Source organism: Chlorella variabilis (assembly GCF_000147415.1).
Source record: "Chlorella variabilis unplaced genomic scaffold CHLNCscaffold_28, whole genome shotgun sequence".
Taxonomy (NCBI): Eukaryota; Viridiplantae; Chlorophyta; class Trebouxiophyceae; order Chlorellales; family Chlorellaceae; genus Chlorella; species Chlorella variabilis.
Genome location: NW_005435060.1, coordinates 109,523 through 127,500, shown reverse-complemented (window position 1 = coordinate 127,500; position 17,978 = coordinate 109,523). Strand labels below are relative to the sequence as shown.

At 69.9% G+C, this 17,978-nt stretch overlaps 5 protein-coding genes across 5 annotated transcripts in view; 3 read left to right on the top strand and 2 right to left on the bottom strand.

The window, feature by feature from the left end:
* The window catches only part of CHLNCDRAFT_140006 (hypothetical protein), a gene marked incomplete at both ends in the record, with an annotated part of 2,774 nt that extends 2,039 nt beyond the window's left edge, over nt 1–735 (top strand). The window contains 3 exons of the mRNA XM_005843651.1: nt 322–371; nt 473–569; nt 676–735. Coding sequence (XP_005843713.1) covers nt 322–371; nt 473–569; nt 676–735 — 207 coding nt within the window. The remainder of the gene's footprint in view (nt 1–321; nt 372–472; nt 570–675) is intronic.
* Nucleotides 736–1,579: 844 nt separating this feature from the next.
* On the top strand, nt 1,580–4,638 carry CHLNCDRAFT_140005 (hypothetical protein; the record flags this gene model as incomplete). Its single annotated transcript, XM_005843650.1, has 4 exons — nt 1,580–1,889; nt 2,096–3,536; nt 3,726–3,860; nt 4,092–4,638. 4 exons carry the CDS (start codon nt 1,580–1,582, stop codon nt 4,636–4,638), a joined length of 2,433 nt encoding a protein of 810 aa, XP_005843712.1.
* Nucleotides 4,639–7,081: 2,443 nt separating this feature from the next.
* Nucleotides 7,082–8,697, bottom strand: CHLNCDRAFT_140003 (hypothetical protein; the record flags this gene model as incomplete). The annotated part of the gene is made up of 4 exons (XM_005843588.1): nt 7,082–7,221; nt 7,453–7,764; nt 8,046–8,162; nt 8,292–8,697. The coding sequence occupies 4 exons, from the start codon at nt 8,695–8,697 to the stop codon at nt 7,082–7,084; spliced, it is 975 nt and encodes a 324-aa protein (XP_005843650.1).
* Nucleotides 8,698–9,757: 1,060 nt separating this feature from the next.
* CHLNCDRAFT_140002 (hypothetical protein) lies at nt 9,758–11,696 on the bottom strand (the record flags this gene model as incomplete). Its single annotated transcript, XM_005843587.1, has 4 exons — nt 9,758–9,900; nt 10,031–10,094; nt 10,293–11,110; nt 11,252–11,696. 4 exons carry the CDS (start codon nt 11,694–11,696, stop codon nt 9,758–9,760), a joined length of 1,470 nt encoding a protein of 489 aa, XP_005843649.1.
* A 1,265-nt stretch (nt 11,697–12,961) lies between these two features.
* Nucleotides 12,962–17,965, top strand: CHLNCDRAFT_140001 (hypothetical protein; the record flags this gene model as incomplete). Its single annotated transcript, XM_005843649.1, has 17 exons — nt 12,962–13,007; nt 13,137–13,226; nt 13,367–13,470; nt 13,665–13,781; nt 13,968–14,043; nt 14,221–14,269; nt 14,443–14,530; nt 14,763–14,829; nt 15,006–15,853; nt 15,990–16,063; nt 16,241–16,288; nt 16,484–16,539; nt 16,710–16,803; nt 16,960–17,044; nt 17,250–17,313; nt 17,536–17,647; nt 17,856–17,965. Coding segments are annotated over 17 exons (2,128 nt in total), but the record flags the coding sequence as incomplete, so codon positions are not given.
* Between the last annotated feature and the right edge of the window lie 13 nt (nt 17,966–17,978).

Genomic DNA, 17,978 nt, shown 5'->3' with positions numbered 1-17,978 from the left:
GTGGACATTGAGACGTTTGGCGGCGCGGGGCGCGCGGGTGGGTGGGTGGATTGGTGTGGTGCGCCGGGGCGCGCGGGTGGGTGGCGGGGAGCGCCCCTGGGGAGGGCGGCCAGGGCATGTGCTCATGAGTGGGGGGCAGCGGGTGGCAGCTGCGCAAGCGGGGGGCGTGGGCAGCGGCGGGATCGTCCTGGGCGTGCACGGGCGTGCTGGCGCGTGGGAGGGCCCCGGGGCAAAATGGTTGTGTATTGCTGGCGCGGCCGCACCGCGTTGCATGCGCCCATGCCGTGCCTCCTGCCGCCCTCTGCTCCGCTCCGGCTGCAGGCGGCGGCTACCGCGGGCGCGGGCGCGGCCGTGGATACTACGGCGGCAGGGTGCGCCCCCATGCCCGCCCGCCTGCCTGCCTGCCCGCCCGCGGTGCTGCCCCGGCTCCGCCTCTGCCCCTGCCCGCCTGCTACGTGTCGCATGCATGCAGCCCCGGCTTGTTGCCAGCCTGCTGGCCAGCAGTGCGCGAGTGGGAGCGAGCTGCTGTCGCCCAGCAGCAGCAGCAGCAGCTGCGCTGGTTGCGCCTCGTGTGGTGCTGGCAACCCAGCCATGGCTGCTCTTGCCGCCGCCTCCCCCAGCTGCTTTCTTCGCTGACCCGCTGCTGCTGCTGCTGTCCCACCTGCCTGCCTGCAGGGCCGCGGCGGCCGCGGCCGTGGTGGCCAGCAGCAGCAGCAGCAGTCGGCTGCGGTCTGACGCCGCGCGGCGACGGTTGAACGGCGGCGGGCGCAGGCGTCCGGCCGGATGCCAGGCGGCGCGGCGAGGCGGGGTTTCGGTGGGGACAAAGCAGCCTGGGGCACCCACCACCCGCTGCCGCGGCGCCAGGCGCCCTGACGGCGGCCGGCCAGCTGGCGGTTCCTGCCAGAGAGACGTGCCGAGCTTGGGATCAAAGTGCCTACGGGGGATACCGCTCAGCTTGTGGGGTGCGCAAGGGCAGCGGGGGGCGGACGCCTAAACAAAGCAGGCCGGGCCAATGGCTCCTCCCCTGCTTCCCCTGTGCACCCCCTTGCCTGATGCTAGTCGGCGCCCGGCACCAGGCCCCTATTTCTTACATAATGTGTGTAAAACCCAAAGGCGCACGGCTGGGGGAATCACCCGCCTGGCGCCCTGCGGCAGCTGCTTGCAGAGGCCCAGGTGCAGCCGCGGCCGGCTGGTGAGCAGCTCCCACCGGGACATCTGTCTCAGTGCCCGCACCATGCACGTCCGGCCGGCAGAAGCCCAGTCCCAGTGATACTCAGTGTGCCCGGCTGTCATCTCGCTGCATCTTGTCCTTTGTCAGGCGACCTTTTTCCCGCCTCAATCCAGTCAATCGGACTGTGCCCAGGCCCCCTTTGGCAGCGCTGCACAGGCAGCGCAGGCCTCCCCCACCTCGGCTGCTGTTGCCCAGGTGGCGTCGCTCCCACATTGACGAGGGAGAGCTAGGACATCACCAGCAGCGCCCAAACCCACCCCACGGGCGCGCACCATTCCCGCACACACCGTTCTGGCCGCAGGGGCCTCAGAGCCGGATGCTTGCCCCGTGAGCAGCGAGCAGAAGGGCATGCAAGCCGCGGCGGCGCCCGGGAGGGCCGGTGAAGAGCAGGCGGCCAGCGATGGCGGCGGTGCCAGCCACCGGGACAGCGGCCAGGCCGCCGCGCACGGCGCAGCCAGGAGTGGCAGCGGCCAGGAGGGCAGGGCTGGGGGGAACGACAACAGGCAGGACGGCGCCGGGGGTGGGGAGCAGCTGGCAGGCGCCGCGCCTCACGCACCGGCCGCCCCTCCGGGCACCGTCGTACCAGCAGCGGCCGAGGGAGGAGCCTGCACAGCCGCCGACGCAGCGCCGAGCCTGCTTGAGGCCGTAGGCTCTGCTGGTGAGCGCCCCAGTAGCCTGCCGGCCTTTCCCCGACGTGCCGTGCCCTTGCCTTGCGCAGCAGGCGCTTTGGTGCACCGCTTCAGTAGTTCCACCCACCTCACGGTTTCTGCGGGACACTGCCGCACCTGCGCCTGCGCCGTCAGCCACGCATCCCCGCCGCTGCCGCCGACCTGCCGTGCCTCGCCTCCTCGACCCCTGCTGCAGCGGTGCCGGCGCCGCAGCAGGAGCGGCGCGAGGGCGGCACCCACGGCCAGGCGCCGCCGCCCGCGGCGGCGGCGGCAGCGGCGGTCCCCACCACTCAAGCCTCTGAGCTGCCGCCTGCAGGCTCCTCTCGTACCTCCCAGCTCAGCGGGGCCACGGCGCAGCTGCTGGGCGCGCTGGGCAGCCTCAGAGGGCTGTCCCAGCAGCCCAGCGTGAGGCAGCAGCCCCAAGCGCAGGCCGGCGGCGGCGGCGCGGCAGCGACGGCGGCGGCGGCAGCGGCGGGCGCCCACCCCCTGGGCAAGGCCGCCACCTGGCTGCCGCGCAGGGCTTCCGCTCCGATGGCAGTGCCGGGCCCAGCAGAAGCAGAAGCAGCGGCAACGGCAGCGGCAGCAGGTGCAGCAGCAGCTGCCACCCAGCACTGCGCCGCCGGCGCGGCGCAGCCTGCAGGAGAGGCCGGGGCGGGGGCCGCAGGCGTGCAGGGCGGGCCCGCCTCCGGGCCGGCGCCCCAGCCCTTTGTGCGGCCGGCGACGGCAGGCGGGCCGGCCCGGGCTTTCCCTGTCGATCCAGCAGCCCCGGTAGCAGCGGCAACAGCAGCAGCACCGGCACCCACGCCAGCGGCGGCGGCGGCTGCTGCGCGGCCCGCGGCAGGCGACCCGCTGTCGCCGCAGCTGGAGGGTCAGGCGTCGCTGGCGGCGGCGCTGCTGGGCTCCATGCGCTGCCAGCAGCAGCAGCAGCCGGCGGCGGCGCCGCCGCCGTTTGTCGCCAGCCGGTGCCCGCCGGGCGGCGAGGTGGCGCCCGGCACCGAGGCGGGGCTGCGTGCGCTGCGCCTGCTGAGCCAGCCGCTGCCCACCACCCTCGAAGGCTCCATCTGCCGCGTGGAGCTGCCGCTGGCGGCCAGCGTGATGCAGCTGCTGCGCGTGCAGCAGCAGCTGAGCTGGCAGCGCCACGCGCTGCTGCACGCGCTCGTCGCGCCGCCGCAGCAGCCGCAGCAGCCTGTGCGGCGGCGGATGCCGGGGCACGGCGGCGGGCCCGCCCGCCACCACAACACCCAGAAGCACCAGCAGCACCAGCAGCACCAGCAGCAGCAACAGCAACAGCAACAGCAACAGCAGCACCAGCCGTACCAGCAGCAGTACCAGCAGCAGCACTACCAGCAGCAGCAGCAGCTGGACCCTCACCAGGCCGCCTCGCTGCTGCGCCAGCTGTCTGCCCCGCCCCCGCAGCAGCCCTCGCCCGTGGAGCGGCAGCAGAGCTGGGGGCGTCCGCCCTCGGCGCCGCTCCAGCTGCAGGCGCAGCCGCAGGCACAGCTGTCGCCGCCGCAGCAGCAGCAGCAGGCACTCTACCCTCAGCCGCAGCGGCCGGCCTCGGCGCCCTCCCAGCAGCAGCCGCAGCAGCAGCAGCCGTCGCGGGAGGGCCAGCAGCAGCCGGCTTCAGACGATGCAGAGTGAGCGGAGTGCCTCGCCCAGAACGCTGCCCTCCTGCCGTTGAGCTAGCTGCCTTGGCCTTTCGTTGCAGCCTGCTGCCGCCCTTTGTTTGCTTTGCTGCTGCGCCTGCCTGGGGCAAGCCTGTGCCAAGCTGGGGCACTTTTTGTCCGCCCTCTTCCTCTCACTCCTCCTCCTCCACGCCTGCGCAGGCTGGCGGCGACTCTGGTAGCGATGCATGCAAGGGAAGGGGAGGGCGAGGGCGCGGCGGGGCGCAAGCGGCCGCACAGCGGCGGCGCCGACGCCCGGCCCGCCTCCCGGCCCCGGCTGGAGCCCGAGGCTGCCAGGTGGCTAGCGGGGTGTTGGGGGGCGGGGCGGCTGGGCGTGGGCGGGGCTCGGTTGGCTGGCGGGTGTTGGGGGCGGGGCGGCTGGGAGTGGCGGCGGGTGTGGAGGCTGGAGGCGGAGCAAACAGCGAGAGGGAGAGAGGAAAGGGAGAGAGAAGAGGTTCCGGGGCTGCTTGGCTCTGCGCTTGTGTACGCTCACTGCAATGCATGCATGCGTGCATTCTGCCCCCGCAGGCTGCACCCGGTGCCTCCTGGCAGCGGCAACCCCCAGCCCGCGGCGCCGGCGGCGGCGGCCCCTCCCGGCGCCGCGCCCGGCTCGGCGCCGCCGGCCCCGCCCTCGCCGCTGCTGCTGCCCGGCGGCGCGGCGGGGCGCGTCAGGCCGCTGCCGCTGGGGCTGGTGGCGCGCATGCCGCTGCAGCAGGTGCAGCAGCTTCCCTGGGAGCTTCTGCCCCTGGATGAGGTACAGGCGCTACCAATAGAGCAGGTACTGCAGCTTCCAGCAGGGCTGCGGGACCTGCTGCTGGTGGTACTGGACAAGCTGCGCCAGGTGCAGGCGGTGCAGCGGCAGGTGCAGGCGCAGCAGCAACAGCTGCAGGCCGGCGGCACGTCCCCCGCCGCGGCGGCCGCCGCGGCAGCCAGCCCGCTGGCGGCCCCGCCGCCGGCCGCCGCGCCCGGCCACGCCGGCGCCGTGCAGCCGTCGCCTGCGGCGCTCATGGCGCTCCTGACCATGCTTGCCAGGCAGCTGCCTGGGCAGGGCGGGCCACCGCCGGCGGGAGCATGACCACTGATTCAGCGCAGCCGCGCCGCTATCCCTTTTCTTTTCTTTTGAGCACTCCCCACCATCGCCTATCGTTTTCCCAATCTTTTCAAATAACAGTTCACACATCTCCTCTGTTGCAGCCCCTATTGTTTGCTCCACCTCCTCTATCCCGGTGGCATGCATCATGCGCGCACACCATCACCCAGCTGCACCCCAGTGGCAGCCAGCAATTAGCGGAGGCAGAGTTTCACTGCCGACCCTGCTGCCGGGGGCCACGCCACTGCGTTTCATGAACAGGCATTCTTTTTTCTGTCTTTCCCTTTGTGCTCCTTGCTTACCAGTCCCCTGCCTCAACCCCCATTGCCCACCGTCACCCACCTGCCCGCTAGCAGCCCAATTGTTACCCAATCGCTTGCAATGCTCGCCGACCCGTGACGCAGCCCTTGCCCGCTGCCAAGCGCGCCGCCGCGAGAAGCAAAGACTGATTTCTTGCTTTCAGAGCCTCCCCAGGCATGAAGCCTCCAGCCGTTGTAAAACTCGTGGACTCATCAGGTCGGAGTGCTGTCTGCAAGGCAAAGCAGATGGGAGGCAGTGGGAATGATCATGTGTGGGGGCCGGCAGCGCTCGCTGGCGCAGCCTGCGCAGCCTGTCCCATCTGGCTCCCGCTCACACCGCCGCTGCGCTGCCGCTGATCAGCATCACAGGATGCCATTCAGGAGGCGCGGGGTTCAATCGGGATACCAGGGGGTTGCTCATCCCAAAGCGCACGTCATGTGCCTTGTAGACGCCCGGCAACTTTGTGCTGGCCGTTTCGCCGACTTCCCCATCTAAGAGAAACCCGGAAGGCAGGCCCTAGCAAGGTTCTGGGCTGCCGCTGTGAGTGACCGCAGCGAGCAGGCTCTCCGGTTCTCGAGTGGGCTTCTCGGGCTCTTGCTGCGGCCTCGTTTTTTCCCAGGCCACGACGCGCTGCTCGCCGCGGTGCGAGCGATCCTGGCGGGCGCAAACGCCCCGCCGGCTGCCGCCCCTGCAGCACGCGCGCAGCCGGGCGGCGGCAGGGGTCCTGTGGAGGCCTTGGGGACGGGGCTGGGACGGGGCGGCTCAGAGGGCCGGCTGCTGGCTGGACTGGGGCTGAGGGGAGGAGAGCTGCCCCCAGCAGCAGGGCTGCATGGGATTTCGAAGCTGCTGGGGACTCAGGAGAGGCTCAGCAGGCTCAGCAGGCAGCGCGGCGAGCTGATCGCGCAGGTGCCGCCGCCGCCGCCACCGCCGGCCAAGCGGCAGCGGCGGGCCGCGCCGGCGCCGGGAGAGCAGCGGCAAATGCAGCAGAATACCGGGCGAGAGCCCCCGCAGCAGCAGTCCCAGCAGCCCCACCAGCAGCCCCAGCAGCCCCAGCAGCAGCCGCCCCGGCAGCCCCAGCGGCAGCAGCAGGAGGCAGGGGCGAGGCAGCCAGCGGCCGCCAGCGGCCCGCTGCCGCTGTGCCTGCTGTGCCTGCTGTCGCACGATCAAGTGCTGCACCTGCCGGTGGGGCTGCTGCCTCTGGACGAGTTCCAGCGCCTGCTGCCGGAGCAGCAGCGGCAGCAAGTGCCGCCTCAGCTGCGCCAGCTCCTCACCTTGGTGCTGCAGAAACTGCAGCAGTACCAGCTGGCAGCCCAAGCAGCGCAGGCAGTGCAGGCGGGGCAGGCACAGCAGCAGCCGCCTGCCGCGGCAGCAGCCAAGCAGTCCAGCGCCCCGGCCGCCGCTCCTGCCCGAGCCCCAGCCCCAGGCCCGGTGCCAGCCCAGAGGGTCCTTGCGGCGGCTGCCACGTCGCCCCCGTCAGTGCCGCCGCCGGCGCCGGCATCACGCCCAGCCAGCCCCAGCCCACCTGCCTCTCCTGGGGCTTCCAGGGCAGCGATGGCGCTGATTGTGGCGCTGGCCGGCCAGAGCGCGCATGCTGGCGGCACTGCCCGGCCAGAAGGCGAGGAGGCACAGGCAGGGCGGCCAGGGTGACGTGGGAGGGATCCAAGGTTTCCCTTGCTCCTGCTGCTGCTGCTGCTGGTCACAGCTGGCTCAGCGATTGGACTTGTTCTTTCCTCATCGGTGTAAAACAGACAGGACCTGCCGATGCATAGCGCACAAAAATCTGGAGAACACAGCCCAGCGTCCAGACACCAGACGTGTACAAAACAGCAGCGCCAGGCGTCTCCACCTTGAGTTCAGGCCAGGTGGTGGCGCAACGCCTGGTGCCGGGGCTCAGGGCTGCGCACCCCCCGCAGCGGTGTGCAGGCGCCGGCATTCTGCCTTGTGCGCTTTCCAGTGTGCATGGGAGCAGGCCTCGCTGCAGTACCTCACAGCCCTGCACCTGCAGGCAGCAAGCAGGTGGGACAGTGCACAGAAGCATCAACTCCAGGCAAGCAGGCAGGCAGCCTGCAGCCTGCAGAACAAAACAGGACAGCCCCAGGGGTGACGCCGCTGCAACCCAGGGCACAGCTCACCCGCTGCAGCGACGCAGGCCGCTCGTGTTGCCGCAGCCCTCTGCTGCGCACACCCTGACACGTGCCGCTGCTGTTGCCGGTGCAGCCACTGGTGCCGCTGCTGCTGTGGTTGACGTCTCTGCCGTGGAATCTGCGCCTGTAGCAGGTGCGGCAGGTGCTGCTGGTGCTGGTGAGCTCTCTTTTGCTGCGCTGCTGCCTCTGGCTGCCTCCACAGCCGCTTCTTCTGGTGGCCTCTCCGCTGGCACAGGTGCGGCACTGGCGCTTGGTGCTGCCGCTGCTGGCCTGGGCCTGCCTGCAACTGCTTCCGCCGCCTCTTTTGCCTGCTGAGAAGCCGGCTCTGCTACTGCTGCTTGGTCTGCAATCACACATGCCTCTCCTGCCGGCAGAGCAGCCCGCTGGCGCTGCCGCTCCTTCTGTCGCTGCCGCTTGGCGGCGTTGGCTGCCTGCCTGGCCGCCTGCTGCTCCTCCTCGCGCTCCTCCTCTGCCAGCAGCTGGGCAGCAGCAGCCTCGGCTGCAGCGGCCGCCTCGGCAGCTGCCATGGAGGCTGGGCCAGGCCCCGGGGCTTCAGCCTGCTCCTGGCTTGGGGCCCTGCTGCTTGGCACACCTCTCTGGCGCCTTCTCGCCTTCTGCTGCTCCAGCTCCAGCAGCAGCTGTGCTGCTTCCCGCCGGCTAGCCATGACTGCACGCATGCGAGGGGTGAGGCCTTGAGGATCCCGTAGCGCCATGCTCGCCCCTGCTGCAACCAGGCAGCGGATGGCTGGCAGGCGGCCGTATGCTGCTGCCCAGTGCAGGGCTGTCATTTGATGTCGGCTGTTGGCTGCCTCAAGGTTGGCATGGGCAGCGATCAGCAGGCTGAGGCATGCGAGGTGCCCGCCGACTGCCGAAGCATGCAGGGGTCTGTGGCCACAGGTGCCAATCCCCTCCATGTTTGCCCCCGCTGCCAGCAATGCCTGCACACACATGCCTCGTGGCCCTCAAAAGCTGCCATGAGCAGCGCTGTCTGCCCATGCCGGTCTGCTGCGTCTATATCGGATCCAGCTGCCAGCAGCGCCTGCACACATGCCTCGTGGCCTCTGACTGCAGCGTAGTGAAGTAGTGGCACCCCACGCGTGTCTGCTGCATCAAAGTTGGTTCCAGCTGCCAGCAATGCCTGCAGGCAAGATGCATGCCCCCGCTGGGCTGCCCACATCAATGCCGTTCCCCCACCATCATCCACAACGTCGACGTCAGCTCCAGCATGCAGCAGCTGCAGCAGGCAGCCCAGGTGGCCTCCCAGAGCGGCAGTGTGCAGCGGCTTCTCCCCATTGCTGGCAGCCGCTTCAGTGTTTGCCCCTGCCGCCAGCAGCTCCCGCACGCAGGCCTCGTGGCCCTCCAGCGCCGCAACGAACAGAGCTGTGGCCCCCTCCTCAGTGCTGGCTGCCTCTATGCTGGCACCAGCCGCCAGCAAGATCCGCAGGCAATCTGGGTTGCCCTTGACTGCAGCCACGTGCAGCAGCGTACAGCCGTCACTGTCCCTGACGGAGAGTAGGCTGGGCTGCTGCCCAAGTGCTGCCCGCAGCCTTTGCACGTCGTTGCGTTCCACTGCTGAAGCTGCTTCCTCCAGCAAGCTCATCTGCAGGAAGAGGCAGCGGAGGTAAAGGTAAAGGTAAAGGTAAAGGTGGGGAAGAGCCTCCACAAGCTTAACTTCCCGGTTTTAACGTCTAGCTTTAGACCATTATTTGATCTGCCCGACGCGCCAAGTGCAGTACCCCCCACTAGTAGTGAATGGGTCCCGGGGAGGCCTGTGCCGAAGCCTTGGCGATTCTATTAGGCGTTCCCGAAGGAATTGGCTTGGATTGGCGCTGAGCCGGTCAGCTATGCCGCGTTTGTCCTCACAAAGTTTCGACATGAGAGGAATCGAACCTGTGCCCTCTCGGAGGGTTTAGACACTAGCTCCAGCGCCTTCAAAGAAGGCCTTTCTTAGCCGCGGCCCGGAGGTGAGCACCAGCGTCCAAGAGCGGCGGCTGAGGAGCGGGTCGCCTGCCCACCGTGACGACATCAGCCAGCCAACCTTCGTGCGTGCTTCAGTGCAGCGCCAGGTGCCTGCTGGAGCCCGAAACAGCCGCCAGGAGAGAGCGGAGGTGCTGTGGCAGCCACGAGAACCTAGGTGCCTCTGGGGGCTCTGCCTGGCTCGTCCAAGGCTGTGAGAGCGCAGAGGCAGAGCAGAAGAGCCGCTGAGCTGAGGCAGGGCTGGCTTCTGCCAAGGCTGAGCCTTCCACCGCCACGTCGCCGTCGCCGCTGTGTGCGCTGGGCACGGGAGGCAGAAGGGTGCAAAGCAGCTTGAGTGGCGCCGCTTGCCCTGCTCCCCTGCCCTGCCGGCTGTGTGTGTGCACTTGGAGGCCATGTCTCCCCCGCCTCCCCACCCCCCCCTTTCCGCTCCTGTCCCCTATCGCCGGCACGGCGCGGAGGTCCCCCCAGCGCTCCACACTACCTGCCTGCTTCCTTGTAGGCATGTTTTAACACACTAGGCCGCCAACACGCTCGCGCGGTTGAGAGTTGAGGAGGGCAGGGCAGTGGAGGGCAGGGAAGATGGGGCTCGGCGGGGTGGAAAGCTTGCGGCGTTCAGGGTGCTGCTCACCAAGGCTGACTGAGAAGCAAGCAAGCAAGCAAGCAAGCAGCAGTGCCCTGTCTGTTCACCCCAGCAGCCCCGCAGCTTGCAGCCCCAGCACCACGCTGCGCACGGTCACGCTCGGATGCAGCACCAGGTTTTCCAGCGGCAGGTTGGTCAGTGGGGAGCACGGCGGCTGGCCCGCCGCTGCCTGGCGTGCCATCCAGGCTGCAGGGCAGGGGTGGGATGGAAGAGCTGCCAGCAGACAAGAGGGAACGTGGCATCACGAAACACTCTGCAGGGCACAGGCGTGCGCAGGCCGCTGCTGCGCTCTGTCCACCCCCACCCACCCACCCACCCTCGATGGCGGCTCTCTCGTAGGTGCGCCCATCCGCCGCCACCACTGGGTCACGCATCGGCTCCTGGGTGATGGGGCACAGTAGTTCGCTGAGCAGGCCAGGGGGCAGGCTGGCAGCGGCAGGAAGCGGGGCCTGGGCTGCTGGCGCAGCGCCCGGGGCGAGCCTGGCTGGCGCTGGTGCCTCGTCTGCTGCTGCCGCGCTCGTGGCTGGCAGCGGATTCCCGGCGGCAGCGCAGGAGGGACCATCCCTTGCTGGCTGCACTCCCAGCTGCTGCAGCAGCAGCGCCAGCTCGTCCTCGTCGGCATTGCTGCTGCCTCCGGCTATCGCCGCCGCTCCTTCTGCTGGTGCCCCTTCAGCTCCCCCACTGGGCTTTGCACCAGCGCTTCCAGCGGCTGCCTGTGCGTATGGTTGGGCTGCCACCGCCTGCCCTCCTCCCTTGTTCTTCTTCTTCTTGCTCCTCTTCTTGCCGCTGCCCTGCTGCCTGCTAGCGGCAGCAGCAGGCGTGGCGGGCATAGCTGGGCAGGCAGTGGAGGTGAGCTGCTGTGCCAGCTCCAGGCTTGCATTGGACGTGCCAGCAGCTGCCACTGATGCGCCTTCTGCCTGCTGAGAAGGCGGCTCTGATACCGCTGCCTGGGGTGCAGCAATCTCGCCCGCCTCTTCCGCCGGCACAGCAGCCCGCTGGCGCTGGCGCTCCTTTTGTCGCTGAAGCTTGGCGGCCTTGGCCGCCTGCTGCTCCTCCTCGCGCTCCTCCTCTGCCAGCAGCTGGGCAGCAGCAGCCTGTGCTGCAGCTTCAGCAGCAGGTGTGAAGGCTGGAGCAGTCCCTGGGGCTTCAGCCTGCTTCCAGAGTGAGGCCCTGCTGCCGGGCACACCCGGCTGCCGCCTTCCTGCCTGCTGCTGCTCCAGCTCCAGCAGCAGCTGCGCTGCTTCCAGCTTCCTCTTCCTAATTGCATGCATGCGAGGGGTGAGGCCTTTCTTGTCGCGCAGCGCCATGCTCGCCCCTGCCGCAACCAGGCAGCGAATGGCTGGCAGGTGGCCGCCTGCAGCTGCTTTGTGCAGGGCTGTCATTTCGCTGTCGTCGGCTGCGTCAAGGTTGGCATAGGCAGCGATCAGCAGGCTGAGGCATGCTGCCTGCCCGCAGGCTGCTGCGCCATGCAAGGGCGTCGTGCTCCCAGCAAAGAGAGTCGCCACGCTTGCCCCCGCTGCCAGCAATGCTTGCACACAGGCCTCGTGGCCCTTGCAAGCTGCCAGCATTAATGGCGTTGCCCCATCATCATCCACAAGGGCAAGGCTGGCGCCTGCCGCCAGCAGCTGCTGCAGGCAGCCCAGGTGGCCTCCCAGGGCGGCAATTTGCAGCGGCCTCTTCCCATCGCTGGTAGCCGCTTCGGTGTTTGCCCCCGCCGCCACCAGCTCCCGCACGCAGGCCTCATGGCCGTCCAGCGCCGCCCAGAAGAGAGCTGTGGCACCCCCCTCAGTGCTGGTCGCCTCGGTGCTGGCGCCAGCCGCCAGCAAGACTTGCAGGCACTCTGTGCTGCCCATACTTGCTGCCCTGTGCAGCAGTGTGTAGCCGCCGTCGTTGCTGGCTGTTGCCAGGCTGGGCTGCTGGCTGAGTGCTGCCTGCAGCTGTTGCACGTCATTGTGATCCACAACTGAAGTCACTTCATCCATTGAGCTCATCTGCAGGAAGAGGCAGCGGAGGTGAGCACCAGCGTCCAAGAGCGGCGGCTGAGGAGCGGATTGCCTGCCCACCGCGACGGCATCTACCAGCTTGCCTTCGTGCGTGCTTCAGGCAAGGGCCAAGGGCCTTCTGAGAGCGAGGCAGCAGCCAGCAGGAGAGAGCAGGGGAACTGTGGCAGCCACGAGAACCTAGGTGCGGCTGAAGGCTGTGGCTGGCTCGTCCAAGGCTTTGAGAGTGCAGAGGCAAAGCAGAAGAGCCACTGTGCTGAGCATCTGCTTGGCTAAGGCCGAGCTTTCCACCGCCACGTCGCCGCTGCTTCGCCACTGCCGCTGCTGGCAGGCAAAGTTTCACGGCGAGCGAGGGAGGGTGTGGGGCACGCTGTTGGAATTTGTTGCATGTATGCAGGCAGCACCGCCCGCTGTGCATTTGCGCTCGCCGTGCGCTGGTTCCTCTTGGGCAGCACGCCTGAGCGTGCTGCAGCGTTGGGAAGCGCTGTTAGCGGCGGCCCGCTCCCACCCTGGCCTGCACTGGGGAGCGGAGGCGGCGGCACAGGGCGCCCAATTCCAGACGCTGCCCATCAGCTAGTTGCTGTTTTCAGTGCAGCAGGCAGCAGTACCGACAGGTCAACCGGCGTGGAGGCTGCCTCTGCCGCCGTGCGGCCGCCGCCCCTGCGCGCGCGCTTCAGCGGCGCTGAGGCGGAGCTGCTTGAGGCCATCAGGGGCAAGTGGAGAAGGAGCCGCTGCTGGTTGGCAGCCCCTGCTGGTGCGGGGCGGACCAGCGGTCTCCCAGCGCTGCGCGGGGCGGACGCGGACCGGCAGGCAGGCGGACCGGCAGGCGCGCCGGGCGGACGCGCGTGATGCATTGGTTGCCAGCAGGCGGGGAGCCACAGGACGCCTGGACCGCCCGGCGAGGCGCTGGCAGCACACCAGCCTCGAAACAGGACCTGGAGGGAGCTAAGCACGCATCCCCCGATCGTGACTTCCCGATGGCAAGCACCCTCTCACCCAGTTGCATAGGCGAGGACTGAGATCGCGTCCCTGAGAGCTGATAGAAAACCGCGGCGGCTTGAGACGACGTGGCAACCACCCGACCCCCGACCCAGCAAGACGTGCGCTGCAGGCAGCGCTCCTTGACATCAGCATTTTCTTACATTGCAATCGTTCGTCGCTCATCGCGCCACCGACAGCCGCAGTCCGAGGCAGCCAGACAGTTGGTTGGGGGATGCGCCAGCACTGAGCCTGGCGAGCCTTGGAGCATGCGCATTGCGGCCTCCGTCCTTTTCTGGGGGCTGCTTCTGGCCGGTGGGTGCCTCTCGCAGCCTGCAGCCGCAGTGCTGGCGGCAACCGCCATGGCCGACATGGCGCGGTGGCCGCTCGGTGGCCCCCTGCTGCAATCAGCAGCGATCTCGAGCCACTGTTCGTGCACTGCAGGAGCGGCCGGCGCGGCGGCCCAGGCCACGGGCTACCTGCCCTCGGGCCGAGAGCTGGACTGGAGCTTTGCGGGCTACCGAGGCGCGTATCGTGCCGCTGCTGTGAAAGACACATTCAGTCTCGAGAATCGGCCCCGAATGCGCGCCGGGGGCGGGCGGTTGCCGCGGCCGCTGCTGCTGGTGGAGCCGCCCGCTGGCACCTCACCCTCTCTCCTTGCTCTATGCCTGCAGACGGCGACGTGCCGCCGCCCTCGCCCCTGTCCACACCCAAGTACAACGTGAAGAGCTTTGGGGCAAAGGGAGACGGCGTGACCGACGACAGCGCCGCGCTGCTGGTGCGCTGCCGAGGCGGCGGCGCCCGCCAAGCCACGCCTCGGCGGCTCGCTTGTGCCTGGCACTGCGCCGCCGCTCAGGCCTGCACCTGCTTGTGGGAGCCGGCGGGAGCCGGCGCACCGTTGCACGCAGCCCTTCCGTGCACTCCCTCCCCCGCATGCGCTGAGCCGCGTGCCGCCGAGCCTTGCCGCCGCAGGCCGCCGTGGCGGCGGCAAACGTGGCCCCCGGGGTGGTGCTGCTGCCTGCCGGCACCTATGTCCTCACCCGCCCCCTGGCCGTCACCTCCAGCAACGTCACGCTGCGTGGAGAGGGGGTGAGGCTGGGGAGGCCTGCCCTGGATGCTGCTTATCTGCCGGCAGCCAGACAGCCCGGTACCAGCGGGGCTGGGCAGTCTGTACACACACAAGCCAGCCTGGTTGGCTGCTCCCCTGGCCTGCCCTGGCTGCACGGCGCGCCCCTCCCCAGACCCTCCACACCCCTGCCTCCCTCGCTGCCGCAGGAGGACCTCACCCGCATCCTCATCCGCGCATCGCTGACCGACGTGTATGGCGGCACCTGGGCGGCAGACGCCACAGGTGCTGCTGCCCCCGGCCCCGGCAGCAGGGTCCTGTCAGCAGGCCCGGGCCAGCCCCAGCGTGGGGCAGGGCAAGCGTTGCATGGGGGCCAGTCGCGGCTTGAGGCAGCGGCAGCTGGCAGCTGGTGCCGCGAGCTGCGGCTCTCATCATGCTGCCCCGCCCTGCCCTGCGCTGCAGGCGACCTAAAGTCGGTGTGGGGCTCCGGCGGCGCCTTCATCCAGTTCACGTGAGCTGGCGCCCCGCGGCGGCGCGGCCTTGCCGCTCTGCCCGCGCCGCGCTGCCGCCGGCCTCGCGCACGCCGCTGTCCCGCTGCTGCCGCTGCTATGCGTCTGGCACGGGCTTCCCTGATGGATTTCGCCTGCGCATCCATCCTGCCGCGCTGCCCCTCACCCCCCGCAGGGGCGGGGAGCCCGAGGGCAGCAGCCGCGCCGACACACAGCTGGCTGTCGTCTACGGCGGCGTGACGCGCGGCGCCACCCGCATCCCGGTGAGCGCTTCGCGCGCGAGAGGCCCCGAGCAAGCAAGCACGCATCCTGGCCGGCACAAGAAGCTGCCTTACTGGGCCCTGGCCTCTTCTCCTCCTCTTCCAAGCCGTGCCGGAGCCGCACCTCGCATGCGGCCCCTGGCAGCACACCTCCCTGCAGCCGGCAGGCGGGCCACCATGCTTACCTGTACTCCCCTCCTCCCCTGCTCCCTGGCGCTCTCCCTGTCGCCTGCAGGTGGCTTTCTCGGCGCAGCCGGCGGTCGGCCAGTGGGTCCGCCTGTTTGTGAACGACGCAGCCTCCGGTGCGCCGGCGTGGGCGGCGCCCGCGTGGCAGGCGCCTTTCCTCCTCGCGTGCCCGCCTGCCTGCCTGCATGCATGCATGCATGCCTTCTCTGCATGCCGCTGCGCTGCGCTGTGCTGTGCTGCGCTGCGTTGTGCACTGGAGTCACGGTAGCGCCCCGCCTGCTCCACCCCGCAGGAGGCAGCCGGCGCCGGCTGCGGCAGGAGGGCGGCGAGGAGGTGGCGCCAGCCTGGCAGCGCGAGGTGCGCGCCCGCCTCGCGGCGCTGGGCTCTCACCCGGAGCATGCGGCCAAGGCGGAGCAGCAGCAGCAGAAGGAGCTAGAGGTGGCCGGGGGTGGCACGATGCGGCGCGAGGCTGCGTGGGAGGCGACGGCGGCCAGAGAGGAGGGGGAAGAGGAGGGGCGCGGCGCTGGCGAGGGCGCCTGGCGCCTGCGCCCCCAGCTGCTGGCCGCGCAGGCAGCGCTGCGGCAGCCGGCGCGGGCCGACGCGGGGGCCGGCGGCGGCGGCGGCGACGCGCAGCGCTGGCGCGAGCTGCAGCGGCGGGCGGGTGAGGTCGGCGAGGCGCCCCGCTGGCAGCAGGAGCTGAGGGCCAAGCTGGCAGCCATGGGCGCGCGAGCCAGGCAGGCCGCGCGGGACGGCCAGCAGCGGCTGTTTGGGAGTGACGAGGAGGCGGCAAGCCGGGAGGAGCAGGCCGATGACGCCATGCTTCACTTTGTGCTTCAAGGCCTGGGTGCGGGCCGGGAGCAGCGGGAGGAGGAGGAGGCGGCGGCGGCGGCCCGCCTGCGCCTGCGCCTGCACCAGCTGCACCCTGGCGCAGACTCTGCGGCTCAGGAGGAGCGCCGGGAGGCGGCAGACCCAGAGGATGCCAGCTGGCAGTACCAGTACCGCCGCCGCGGCCTGCGCCAGCAGGGCGGCGCCGACCTGTCCGTCGTCCCAGTGCCCAGCAGGCTTCAGGCCGATCCCGTGTTTGCCGTGGTGGCGCGGGCCGCGCGGCTGCTGAGCGGCGGCGAGCCCGCGCTCAGCCTGGTGAGCGGGCACCTGGCGGCTTTGCTTGCAGGCACAGGCCCCTAAGGTTGAACCCCGCGCTGTGTGCAGCACCTGTGGTGCGAGGGGGCGGCAGGCTGACGCGTGGCTGCCGTGGGCTGCGCCGCCATGCGTGCAGGAGCAGGCGTGGGGGGCCAACAAGGCCGCCTCTCCCAGCTCTGGATCCACGGTGGACGCCTGGGAGATCGACAGGTGTCGCCTGCCTGCCCCCATAAAACAGTGTTTGGATTGTGTCCTTCCCAGGTTGCTGCGGCGCCTGCAGCGTCACGCCTGTGTGGGGTGGGCTGGGCTGGGGCCCGGCCAGCGTCGGCGCTGACCCTGGCACTGCACCGTCCTTCATGCCCCTGGCATCCTTTGCCTGCCCTGCAGCCTCCCAAGCGACAGCCCCATCCCCGACGAGCTTCAGTTCTCAGCCAAGTGGGTTTGCCAGGCAGCCTCGGCCTGCCTGGGCCCTCCCGCCCACCGTGGTGCCGCCGCTTGCTCGCTTCGAGCTCGGCGCTGCAGCGTGGGGGCCCTGATTGGCGCCCGAGCCCAGCCCCTGCCCACATGCGCCTCCGCAGCCTGCTGAATTATCCCATCCGCGCCTCGCCTGCCTGCCTGCCTGCTCTGCAGGGTGGCTGCCGTGGGCAGCAACTGGATTGAGCTGGACCGTGCCCTGCCCTTCCCAGGTAAGGCGTGGAAGAAAGAAAGCACGCCGGGCCTAGCAGCCAGGCTTGGCGGCGGCGGCAGTGGCTGGGGCGCTGCCGGCTGCCCTGACTTGAAGGATGTGTTCCGGCTGTCTGGGGGGCCTGGTAGGTGCTTGACGTGGCTGCTGCCTGCCTGCCTGCCCTGCCTGCAGTGCTGGATGGGCAGGAGGGGTGGGTTCACGCATACGAGCCCTCGCTGGAAGAGGCGGGCGTGGAGCGGCTGACGGTCGAGTTTGCCGACCACAGGTACTGCACACGGTACCAGCGATGCTGGCAGTACCACCTTCCGGCGCTGCAACCTGTGCTGCTGAATGCAGCCTGCAGTGCCGTCCCTAGGGTTGTCTCTCCCCCGCGCAGCCGTGATTCCTGCCTGCCTGCACCTGCTGCCTCCCCGGCCTGCAGCCCCTCTCGGTACGCCGGCCATGGTACCGACCGCGGCTACAACGCCATCGGCTTCCACACAGCTTCCAACGTGTGGGCGCGCCAGGTAGGGTGCCCCGTCCCTGGCCGCAGCGCCGCCCTCCCCAGCCCCGCACCTTTGGGGAAGCGGCTCACGTGCCAGGCAATAGGGCTGTGCCGCTGCGCTGGCGGGCCACGAAAAGGCTGCTGCTGCTTCTTGCTGGCAGCGCTCGCGGCCTCGCCCCCCAGCCCTGCCTGCCTCACCAAGTGCCCTGCCCCTGGCCCTGTCTCAGGTGCGGGTGGTCAACTGCGAGAACGCCCTGTTCCTGCAATGGGTGGACCACGCCTCCATCCTGGGTGAGGTCCGGGGTGGAAAGCGCGGGCTGGAAAGCGCAGCACTCTTGTAGAACCGCCGGCGCCTGCCGCCGATGCCACCGCCCGCCTGCGGCGCCTGCCGCCTGCCCGTCTCCCGCAGCCTGCCTGCACGCCAGCTGCGCGGCCTTTCTGCGTCGCGGCTGCACACCCCCTTGCCCCTCCACCTCACCCGTCCTCGCCGCCTGCCCACCTGCCCCGCCGCAGACGTCACTGTGCTGAGCACCAGGCAGCGGGCGGACCCTGCGGACAGCGCCTGGCAGCGGCAGGGCCACCACGCGCTCTCTCTGGCCATGTCGCACGCGGTGCTGGCCCAGAGGTGCGCTGCCTGCCTTACCGGCGGCGGCGGCGCGCTTGCTTGCGGCTGTTTGTGTGTGTGTGTGTATGTGTGGGGCATGGGTGAGTTCTCGTGCGCCGTGCCCCGGCTCTTGTTCCTGCTCGTCGGCGCTTGCCTGTGGGGAGCTGCCGTGGCGCGAGGCCGCCACTCACAGCCAACCCCACCCACCGCACCCATGTGCATGCACCAGGTTTGATGTGGCGGCACGCTACTGGCACGACGTCGCGCTGGGGCGGGGGGCGCTGCTCAACGTGCTCAACGGCGGCTCCGCCCTCGATCTGGGCACCTTCCACCAAGAAGGTGGGCAGGCTGC